Here is a 12,022-nt window from a genome sequence, read left to right as displayed (position 1 = left end):
TTAAATCGTGATGTGGGTTTAGTACTTGCATGCCAGGGGAGTGATTGGAAGGGTATAGAGGGAACAGGAGACCACTCCTTCTCACAGCATTCCATAAGTGGGTGCTTTCAGACTTAAAGGAGTGTTAACTGCTAGTAACATTGAAGCTGCACTATGTTAGTATCATTAAAATGCGTAAAAAAGTTAGATGCCCCACACAAATAGGTTTGTCACTCCCCCACCGCCTGTGAAGTTAGCGCCTCTCCCAACATTTGAAGGATTAGCCCCCTGAAATGTGGGTGGTGTTGTGCCCCTGAACACAAGCACACACACTGTTCACCATATACACACACGCACACCCAGCTATCCATACATTTGAGTGTGCACCCTTTCACCATAGAGGCACACACACCCAGGCACCCACCCATACATTTAAATGTGCACCCTTTCACCGTACATGCACTCACGCACACCTAGCCACCCATACATTTGTGTGCACCCTTTCACCATACACTCACACAGGCAGCCACCTACACATTTAAGTGTACACCCTTTCAAAATACCCTCGCACACGCATGGGGTTGAGGGGAGCCCTATTACTTCAAAAAGAAATTGTTTCTTTTTGAAGTCACTCTGACTTCATAAAATAAACAAATTATTTCTGTTACGGACCACACCATAACGGAAATAATTTCTTTATGAAGGCAGAGTGACTTCAAAAATAAACTATTTATTTTTGAAGTCATAGGGCTCCCCTGGCCCCATAACATGGGGGCCTCCAGCCTGGGGTCTTCCATGGCCTGGAGGGGAGTCCTCGGACTTCAAAAAGAAAGTTTATTTTTGTAGTCACTTTGCCTTCATAAAGAAATTATTTCTGTTACAGAAACAATTGCTTTATGAATGCAGAGTGAATTAAAAAAACATTAAAAAGTAATAATTTGAACAAATATTTGTTTCCATTTTTTTTCTACAAGCGGGGCCCCCTCTCAGGACGTGTATTAGCGGGGGCACCGTGGGGTCCCCCATTACGCCAGTGAGCTTGGGTCTTGCTCCTCCTAGCTACAGTGGGTCCCAGACTCTGGTTTCTTCGTTTCATATATAGACTTGGTTTACTCCCCTGCCAAGTACTGGCTTCATGGGTGCAATGCTCTCTGTTATGTTACTTGGCATTTATATAGTGCCTTATGTATCATTGGTATGACCTTAAAATGCTGGTAGGTTGAACGACCTCGGGAACCGCATTTCAAGTCAAGAGAGAGAGAGAGAGCAAATTTTATATATCTATACATATAATATATATATATATATATATATATATATATATAGTGTGTGTGTGTGTGTGTGTGTGTGTGTGTGTGTGTGTGTAGCTGGTGTGGTTGTTGCATGATAGCTGCTTCTTAGCGGTAGGTGTGGTGTTGAGGAAATCAGTTGGATGTGTTCAGTCTGGAGCATGGACACCCAGACTGAGTTCTTTAAGCCTGTGGAGACGCCTAAGCTAGCCGGTATGTGCTCAGCTAGCTGTGTTTTTTTGGGATGATGAGGAGTTTGTGGGGTCATGTTATTATGAGAACAGCTAGGGCGAATGTGTCATAGTATAGCTGTGTTCTAGGTGAATGATGGTGTATAGGAGAGAGTACGCGTAGTAGTGTGATATGGTGGTTATCAGTAAATCACCTGTGACTTAGCACGGGAGCAGGACAGGGTACGTACATAGCGGCATACGTATATAAAGCGACAGGATGGATAGGGTAAACATGTGATACAGATAACATGGGGATACAGGTACATAGCATATACATAGCGTAAAATATATATCCGCTCCATCCTTTTCCATCCGCTCCATCCTTTTCCATCCGCTTTTTCCGTTCCATCCGCTTTTTCCGTTCCATCCGCTTTTTCCGTTCCATCCGCTTTTTCCGTTCCATCCGCTTTTTCCGTTCCATCCGCTTCATCCGTTCCATCCGCTTCATCCGTTCCATCGTCGCCATCTGACCCACTCTGTCCGTTCCACCCAATCTGTCCGTTCCACCCACTCTGTCCGTTCCACCCACTCTGTCCGTTCCACCCACTCTGTCCGTTCCACCCACTCTGTCCGTTCCACCCACTCTGTCCGTTCCACCCACTCTGTCCGTTCCACCCACTCTGTCCGTTCCACCCACTCCGTCTGTTCCATCCACTCCATCCGTTCCCCACACTCAATCCACGCCATCCATTCGATCCGTTCCATCCACTCCATCCGTTCCATCCATGGTTCACCTATTGTGGCAGCCCTGGGTCACTTCCCTTCCAAGTACTGCCACAAGGAAGATAGACCTCCTTGTTACATGATATCTTCTTTTCTCATTGTAGTCCCATACCCTATTTCCCTGGTTGGGTAAAAGTCTCTTATTCACACATAAGGGTTGCCTTCTTTATCTCCCTTTTGTATTCACTATGCTTCTCAGGGTTTCCTGCACCCTCTGTACACCCCAACCATAGGCTTAGCCACCCAAATACCTTGTGTGTTAAGGCTGTTGCCCTCCATTCTTTCTTGGGCGTCTCCTTGTCCTGCTCTGCTTCGCTGTCGTTTGAGGTTTCTTCCTGGCTTTCTGCAGCGGCTCTGTGACTTCAGATTCACTTCAGCATCTTCCTTTTCGCCTAACGGGGCTTCCCCGCCGTACTGCTCTACGGGTGCTTCCCACAGCCAGCCTCTTGATTCACTTGGCGGATCCGGTGGAGACCGCCCCTTCAGTGTAGACGTGCCTTGGGGAGCTTCTAACATCTGGGTAAGACCCTTGTCAGTGTTTTTTGTGATCCCATTAAGGCCTGTAATAGAAAACTAGACAGTTCAAACAAGTTCCTCTGCGTGATCCCTGCGGATCCGCCCTCCTCCTTGTCTGTCTTTTTCCGTTTCAGATCTTCATAAGAGTTACCCTTATTCTTCCTCGTCTCAACCCTATATCCTGCAGGCTACTGAGGTATATGGGATTGGAGGACAGGTCTGGAGAGAGTGGGGTTGAAGGAGAGCCGAAGGTATTGGGTGAATACTGTGTTCTCCAATAATTGTCGTTACTGGTCGCACAGGGGGGTTTCCCCTCCCATGAGGTCCATCCTCTGAGTACCACTCCTATGGGAACTATCGGGTAGCGGCCTCACCTCCCTGGCTTTGTGGAAAGGGACCCCACCTATGGAAGCAGTGACCACATCCTGAGATTAGTCCTGCAGGACTAGTGATATTTTAAAGAATTTGTAAAACTTGGTGTGCCTGCAGTATCCTTGAGTCAGGTGGCTTGATGTGCAAGGCAGTCTGACCTCACCATGGTGTTTGATGCACGGCACTCTGGGATGTTGGCCACTGTCCGCCATTCTGGCCATCGCTCTTGAACAAGCAAGTTCTCGCTTACCAGTGGAAAGTCTGACCAACCTCTCCACCTTCTGATTTTACCTGCACAAGGAACTGACGTTCACGCTCTTCCCCTTGCAATACAACTCATGCAGACCTGGAAGGGTGGCTGTGTGAGTGGAATCCATGACCCCCCACTCTTTCCACTACCCACAAAGTCACTGCTGAGGGCCGCACCATGACAATAGTCATGGCCATGTCTCATGGCAGCAGCAGATCTTCCTTGTGCCACCAGGGTCTCGGGTGGGCGCTCTGACCGTGACTTGGTCACAGGATGTAGTTCAGTGTCTTGTGCCCCCTGAGAAATGTTAAGCCCCAAAGGTACCCTGTTTTTCCCTAGAGATGTAACCTGGGCGAGTAGGTTGGGGGAGCTTCAAAGATGGCGGCAGCAATTGCAACATATTTTCAGTTTGCAGTAGTAAACGGTTCCTTGGCATAAAATTGGATTACTATCCTCCAGAAGATGCTTTGCTGTGTAGCCCAAAATGAGACGGGAGCACCCGACGACTAAAGAGCTGGGAACAGATAGATGCATAGTATTACCAAACAAACTGAAATGCAAAGAACATTCGTGCAAAGACTCCTGGGACTCTGATGACTTGTGCCCCCATAACGCCACCTGTTTCTCATGAGAACCAGGAGAGGTGTCACAGATGGCCTCAAGAACACATTAACTCTTGGAGACAGTTCAAGGGTTATCATCATTTTCAAGCGGCTTCAACTAATGGCCGTCCTTCTCTTGTCTTCCCATGGACTTCCTGCATTCTAGCCCAGACTTCTCTAATCCCCAGGATGGCACTAGAGATCGGTAACCTCAGCCATCTCTTCCTGGCTTAAGGTGGGGGCCTCAAGGCAACAGCCTTATCCATTTCACTCCCTCACGGTTTCTTCTAGGTAGAGCCTAGCCTGGTGTCGCACAAGAATTATGGTGTTCTTCAAAATAGGAAATGGTGCCTACCAACCACCCAGGTCTCACTCGCTCTTACCACTCTCTTGTATGCCTAACTGTGGTGTTCCTTTCTTTGCTTTCTCTTTCTTCTACTCTCCCCTTTCTCCTTCCCCCACTCTCTATTCGCTACTTTGCGTCTGTCATTCAGATGTTATTCCATGTTATATCTACTCCTTCCTTCTACCCTTCACTCTACTCTCCACTACTGTTCTCCACTACACTCTCATCTGTCCTCTCTACTGCTACTCTCCACTGCCCTCTATTCTCCACTTTCCTTTACTGTCCACTCTACACTCCACCCCGCCTTCTCCCACACACCCCATCCTTTCAGTCTCCCAGTCACCTTTCTCACTCACTCTCACTTTGCCACCTCTCTCCCACTTAGCCTGACTCACTCACCAAACACACTCACACCACTTTCTCTCCCCAACCAAATACCTCACATTCAACACTCTCTGCTAGTTTCCTCCACACTCCTCTGACCTTCCACCCCCTGGTTTCTTGGTGTACCTCCTTGCCCCTTGACCTCATGTGAACAACCACACTTAGCCCCCCTATCACCTTCTCTATTTATACTACCCCTTCCTTGTTGTGGCCATCTCCTCCCCCTACCATTGACTGCAGTGCTGACTTATCCCTGTGGGCCTTTCTCTATCCGACCTTGCCCCAGGGACAAGGTTACACAGGTAGAACAGCATAAATAGTATTTTAAGCCCCACCACTTTTAAAGTGCGGCTTCACTGGTGCCCTGTGATGAATGTGTGTCGCTCTTCTCTGTGTTCCTGCTATGCCGCAGCAAGGCACCGTTGCTGCAGGTGATCATTAAGCTGTTTGTTTTGTTCTGGTCTTCAGCGGCTTTCCTTTGTATAGGTCTGATTGTTCGCAGTAAGCTCTCTTTTGAGTTGGGTTTTTCTTTGTGTGTCGTAGGAGTTTCTGCAAGGTAAATGAAAGAACACTGGGCAGCACTTATGAACGGTAGTAGTGTGGCGATCGAGCGTTGTACTGTGCCTTTTCGACCAGGCACATGTGGGGGGGGGGACAGACTGGGGCACTCCCTCACAACCCCCCCGCCCGCCTCTGGAGTAGGACAGACTCTGGACAGCCCCTTGGTAGGTCTCCCGCATCAGCCTGAAAAGAGTCCCAATCCACCCCTTGCAAAGGTAAGGTCCATGGCCCTGTCACTCAGGCCAGTTACTGCACAGCTGCATCGTATCAGCATCCGGGCAGTGTTTCCGGGCCAGCGTGATCTCCAGTGGCACCACTATAATCTTCAGCGCTAAACCAGAGTCTATGTCTAAGGTAAGGTCCATGGCCCTGTCACTCAGGCCAGTTACTGCACAGCTGCAGCGTATCAGCATCCGGGCAGTGTTTCCGGGCCAGCGTGGTCTCCAGTGGCACCACTATAATCTTCAGAGTCTATGTGTCTGGCGAACTCTTAACTTATCAAAAATAGTTTTGACAGGTTGAGGTTGGTTACTCATAATCGTGAGGGCAGTCCTGTACAAAGTTACACACTGCCATTTGTACCTGGAGAGTCGATAAAAATATATATGTTGGCTGCTTGGTCATGATAAACACCATGAGAGTCTGGTGAACTTGGAGGGAAACATTTTGCCTAGTTGTCGGTAGGTCTGTTTCACGCCCTGAACACAGTACTAAGGAAAACCGTGTTGGCACTGTCCTTGCTAATAGTAGTCACTCGTAGCTTCTCTGATTTCAGTCATTCAGTTGCTCGTAGCCCACCTCAGTCCCTATACTCAGTCTCAGATCTATCTTTCATGTGCTCTTTCAGTCAATCTTTATCTTTCTTCCTTGCTTTCTCGTTCTTTATCTGTATCTTTCTCTCACTTTTTCTTACTCTATCTTTATCTTTTTCTCATTCTATCTCTTTCTTTCTAGCTCTATCAAGCCTCTATGATACTTTGTACACACTCAATCCCTCCCCTCGTCTAATTGTGCCGCCTTTGGTTTCATCCTCTTTCTCTGAACGTGGTCTCTTAAAGAGTCTCCCTGTGCCAGTCTGTCTCTGCTTGCAGTCTCAGTCGTTCTCTGCCTCTTTCTATGTAGCTTTCTCTTACCCTAACCTTCTCTATCTTTTTCTTTCTATCTCTATCAAGCCTCTGTCTCTTTGTACACACTCCTAGTCCCTCCCCTAATTGTGCCACCTTCAGTTCCATCCTCTTTCTCAGAGGACAGTTTAAGTCCCCCGTCTGAGTCCCTCGTCTTTCTCTCATATATCTGCCTTTCAGAGGCGCTCCCAGCCAGTCTTTCTCTTCCTCTTTCATCCTTTCTTCCTTGCTATCTCTTACTCTTTCTTCCTTTCTTGTATTTGTATTCATTTATTTGTGAAGCACTTTGGCCAAAACATTGTTACAAAGTAATTAAATGGCACTGCAAATGACATAACAAAGAAAATAAAAGAATCCAGAAGAAGTAGCAAGAGAGAGGAAGTGGTCCTTAAGTAGGGTGTGGAAGGTTGCCAGAGTAGAGGCAGAACGGACATGCAGTGGTAGAGTATTCGAATGTTTGGGGGCTAACACAGAAAAAGCTTCAAAACTGGATTGGGCAAAGAGCCACCTAGGTACAGATAAAAGAAATGAAGCAGAACGCAGGGAGCGAGAAGGAGTATACAAAGAAACAAGTGAAGACAAATAAAGAGGAGCAAGACCGTGTAGATATTCATAAATGATACAAGGGAAATGACACAGGATCCAATAGCGGAATGTAACCAGCGAAGTAAAAGTCGAAAATAGAAGAACGAGGGGGAAGACGAATAGAAGCCTTAAAGATAGATAAGGCATAAACTGGGAGACCTACCAAATGTGCGGAACAGTAATCTAAGTGGGAAAAGACCAAAGAAATCCGAATTTTTCTAACATGAACAAATGTTGTGTAAAGCAAAGCGAGGGGATTGAGCCAACGCTGAGATAGGAGGAGAAAAGGAGAGGGAAGGGTCAAAAGTGACCCCAAGATTCCTAGCAGATGATGAAAATGGAAGACTAGGAGGTAAGAAACTAGGAGTAGGTGGCGCAGACATCGTGGGAGAAGAGAGAAAAATCAAAACCTCTGTATTAGATGGATTAAAGTGTAGTGAGTGTAAAAGCATCCACGAATGAAGGGCAGGAAGATTGGAAGAACGGGAAGAGAGGAGGAACTCGGACAATAATGAAAAGTAGAAGAACATTGTGGTATCATCTGCATAGAGGTTCCAAGAGAAACCAAAGTAGGCAATAGTTTTGGAAATCAGGAAAGTGTATAAAAAAAAAGTAAGGGACCCAAAACGAATCCCTGGGAGTCACCAAAGCGTTGCAGGCGAGCAGGAGATGGTTGACCTGCCCAGGAGACAGTATATGTACGCTTTGAGAGATAGGATGAAAACCATTGGTGTACGACACCTGAGATCCCTAATTTAGAAAGGATAGAGTCACTGATAGTGTCGAAGGAGGCTGAAAGATATAATAACACCAACACACAGAACAGTTGAGCGACAGCCAAAAGAAGTGAAATTCGAGACATGAAGTGCAGTTTCCACCCAATGAGGTTTGAAACTAGATTGGAAGCGATCTCTTTCTATTTAGCTTTCTTTTCCTCTTTCTATCTTTCTCAAGCCTCGGTGTCTCTTTGTACACCCTCACAATTCCTCCCCTCCTCCAGTTGTTCCACCTCCTGTTCCATCCTCTTTCTCTGAATCTGTAACCATGTCTCTGCTTGCAGTCACTCACAGACCTTCTCTTTCATTTCAGGCCTGCGCGCTGGACCCTATGCTGGATGACTCTGTGATGTTTGCCAAGCGGCTACGTGGTCTGGGTCAGGTGGTCACCCTACAGATTATTGAGGATTTGCCCCACGGATTCCTAAGCCTCTCTCAGCTATCCCGTGAGACGCGTGAGGCAACAACTGTATGCATCGAACGCATCCGTGAGATTCTGCTGGCTGAGCCGCCTCCACCAGTAATCAAGAAGCATCGCAGACTGGAGAAAACGACAGGGCTGCCATTTGATGGCAAAATCGGCCTGATAGACAGAGAAGTGGGCGCATGATGAAAACTAGCCTTCCAACAGAGGCTTGCTTTCTGTGTGTGGGCTGGCATGGCGCCAACATGTCGTTGGACCCCTTTGCACCTATGTCCAGTGTATCTAGGCATTGTTTACACTGCAGCAGTTCTGTGGTCATGCCAGCAGTTGGGTGTGTGCTGCTCCTTAACACTCCGCTCTCACCAGACACGGAAGAGAAATTAAAGTAAAAAGGCAGTCATGGTTCTGAATCTGCCAGTGTGTGTCGGACTGGAGCTGCAGTCTGAAGACATGAGGTCATGGGGAAAGTGTCCAACAACCGTACAATCCACATGGTTACCTTGGACTCTGTACGTGCTGTTGGACAGAGGATCGAACAGAGTCAGTGGATGCCCTGCCCCTTTGCATACACCCTACACCTTAAAACGTTTCATCAGCAAAGTTCAGAATTGTACAATTATTTTTATCATTATTTTTCTAGGGCAGAAAGACGTCTAGAGTTTATTGGAAAGAAAAGCTAGTATTTATTGTTTTAACAGGTGCTACTCTTAATTTACAGCTGCTTACTAAGACAGCCCAGACTTGTGGGGACGACAGAACTGAATAGTTAGTTGCGAGGGTCTGGAACATGTACACCGACACTTTCCCTAAGGATCCCTACACTGTGTGCCCTCCCCCAGGAACTTTCACAACAAAGCACTCCCTCCAAATGGGGCCCCACCTTTCCTAAATTCCTTACACCGCCTGGCTTTACCTCTTTTCAAAGTTGTGTCTTTGTAACATTTCCTCCCAGAAGGCCTTCCAGGAGTTCCCTACACAGGGATCTCCAATACCCAGCTTTTCTGCCAGAATACCGCCTGCATTTCCTCCCCAGGATCTGGCGCAAAAAATGTTTGCCTCTTCTCAGGATCCCAGCTCTTAAGTGTTCCATTTTAGGCCCCCTCTTCCAAAGTTTCTTCTCCAAAGAGACTATGACTGATTCCTCCTCAAAGTTCCTCTCCAGGATACTCGTTACTTTGCTTAACCTACAACAGTCCCATTCCTCTGCGTTTCATCTCAAGAACTGTCATTTTTGCTTCTATCCAGGCACCACCTTACATTCCCTATTGTCCCCCTCACCCTTCTTGGGGGCTCCCCTTCTTAGCATTCGTTTCTAAGGGCCAGAATATCTGAGGTTTTTCCTGAATGCACTTCACCCGTGTCACCTGCCTAGACCTTTTCTCAGGCCCGTCTTCAACTCTTTGTTCAACATGGCCGCACTCCTCTTTACTCGTGGTAGCAAAGGTTGTGGAGATGGGATTGTGGGCCCAGATATATAATTATTTCAGTAAAATGTGCTCCAAAATGGAAGATCGGCTTAAACAAGGCAACAAAGTGCCATGTGTTGTCTTCTGAGATGTGTGTGTGTGTATATATATGTATGTGTGTGTGTGTGTGTATGTATGTATATATGTTTGTGTGTGTATATATGTGTTTCTGCAGGACACTGGCAATGTGCATGGACTCATGCTGGTGCACAAGAAAGGGCACGTGTCATTCTCCTAAGCACACGTCACGAATCCAATCTCTCAACACACTTCAATGATTCTGAGGTGTGTGTGTGTGTGTGGGGGGGGGGCGGGGACTAGTTGTTGCTGCCACAGAGCTGTCAAGAGAGGCTGAGTCAGAAAATGCGAGAGTGTATTATGGCGGCCCGTTTTTAGTTCATGAATCAAATTCCGTGTGTGTGCGTGCGTGCACCTCTGTACACCTGTATACCTGTACCTGAAAAGCAGGGAACTAGATTTAGCACAACTATTTTAGCAAATGGGACTTTATACAGCAACCTTGTGTGAGGAGAGTTGTACCCGATAACAAATGAAGTTCTATGCCTAAGCACAAATATTCTTGATCAAACATGTGATATTATACCTTGTTATACTAGATTAAAAAAAAAGTGTGTTGTGCATTCTCCCCTGCCCCCCTCCCCCGCGCCAGGCCAGCCTGACCTCAGCTGTAGTAAATCCAAAAGCGAGATGTGTGTACTCCGGGGGTGCCTAGTCTGAGTCCAGCTGCATACATAAGATCAAAATTGAAGTTCTGTAACTTCTCCTTTCATGTCAATACAAGAACACCAGATCAAACGTCAAATTAGCTGTCGGTGATGTGCTTCCAACAGAAGAAACTGGGTATCCTCTGCCTACCCATGTGACACTCCCTTCAAGCTCAGTATGGTTGGTCCAGATTGAGTGCTATTTGATGTTTGTCCCCCACCACCACCCCGTAGCGTCTGTGTGGAAAGTAGCAGATGGCTCCATCGTCAAGCCTCAGAATGATAGCCTCATGCTCCGTGTGAGGATCAGCCTTGTGTCCTTCTCTGGCTGCGTATGCACCACCACCCTCCACGTTGGGGGAAAGAAGTGGGATCCCTCCGGACTCCACAACGCCCTTAATGCTCCTTGTAGGCAGCTGCTGCTGTACCAGTCCCCCTGTACTTATCTTGTGTGTCCACCCTCAAGTGGGGAGTGGCTGGTCGCCTCCCTTGCAGTCTATGAACAGGTCCACACGCTCCGCAAAGCAAGATGGGGGTGCTACATGGGTCTGCCTGTGTGAACTGAGAATGGGTCCACATGCTCCACGTGGAGTGATGGGATTATCAGGTGGGCTCCCTTCTGTGGGCTCATGGTGCCCTCGTTCTCCATGTGGTGGCAACAGGTGGGCGTCCTTCCAAGTTCACATGATGTGCACCTATGCTTCAAATGGTGCAAGGGGATGAGTGCCCACCTTTGAGGGCTGTGGGTGGTGCCCAGTGGAGAAGATTGGTGCACAGGTTGGTTCCCCCGTGACGCAAGATGATGCCGGCTTTCCCCCCACACGATGCACAGTACCTGCCGAGTAAGGGTGTGTGACCCAACTCCTTTCAAGGCCCTGTTACCCTACCTTTTCTTGCTGCTAATTTGAATATCCCATCGCCCCCCCAGAGGGGGTGGGGGGTAAGGGGGGGGGGGCATGATCGGGGATAGGAAAGGATCAACTCTAGATAAATATTATTTGCACACGTGGTCCGAACACTTTTAAAACAAATGCTGTTCTCTTCTGTAAATAAAATTATATAAGATTAAATATTTAGTAATGAATGTGTGTCTGATATTTATTGTTAACGTGTGCATTGCAACTTTTCAGAAACCTGCGCAAAACGGTAAAGACAATGTAGACGTGTTATAAGGCATTACAAATTACCCAGCAAGTAACCCAATGTAGTGACTGATGTTTATTTCGGAAAAACTTAAACTATATACAGTGCAAGCAATATGCAGTGCACAAAACATTGTAAAATAATTCCTTTCTTTAACTCCTTGTATTGTTAAGAATACATCATCACATAAATAGCACTGACATCCTGTCTACCTGCATAGCGCTGGCAACCAATGACCTGAAAGGGAGCTTTAGGGACTCTTGCAAACCATGCATGGACATTTCGGAAGGTAAAAGTGAACATTCATAGCAGTGAAAAAAAATATGCTGCACTTCAATGTGTCATTTGTATACAGTACTTAGTATGAATCATCCACGATAATAATGTTACCTCTTCTGCCATCTTTCCCAACTATCCATAACCCTCTTATCGACTGACGGAGGCGGAATGCAGTCTTGGATGGGCCCGGTTTAGGCTCTAGCTGCGTTCTTAATGTCCTTGGTTGATTTAGCAGTTGCAGGGCC

At 47.1% G+C, this 12,022-nt stretch overlaps 1 protein-coding gene across 12 annotated transcripts in view; it reads left to right on the top strand.

The window, feature by feature from the left end:
• The window catches only part of LIPE (lipase E, hormone sensitive type), a 338,475-nt gene extending 327,036 nt beyond the window's left edge, over positions 1-11,439 (top strand). For all 12 annotated transcript variants that reach the window (XM_069640970.1, XM_069640969.1, XM_069640975.1 and 9 more), the window contains one exon: positions 8,054-11,439. In XM_069640970.1, coding sequence (XP_069497071.1) covers positions 8,054-8,350 — 297 coding nt within the window. In that variant the 3' untranslated portion in view covers positions 8,351-11,439. The remainder of the gene's footprint in view (positions 1-8,053) is intronic.
• The last annotated feature ends 583 nt before the right edge of the window (positions 11,440-12,022 follow it).

Source organism: Ambystoma mexicanum, chromosome 1q (genome assembly GCF_040938575.1).
Source record: "Ambystoma mexicanum isolate Mex_15411 chromosome 1q, UKY_AmexF1_1, whole genome shotgun sequence".
Taxonomy (NCBI): domain Eukaryota; kingdom Metazoa; phylum Chordata; class Amphibia; order Caudata; family Ambystomatidae; genus Ambystoma; species Ambystoma mexicanum.
Note: the sequence above shows the minus strand (reverse complement) of the source record. Positions and strands in the feature narration are given on the sequence as shown.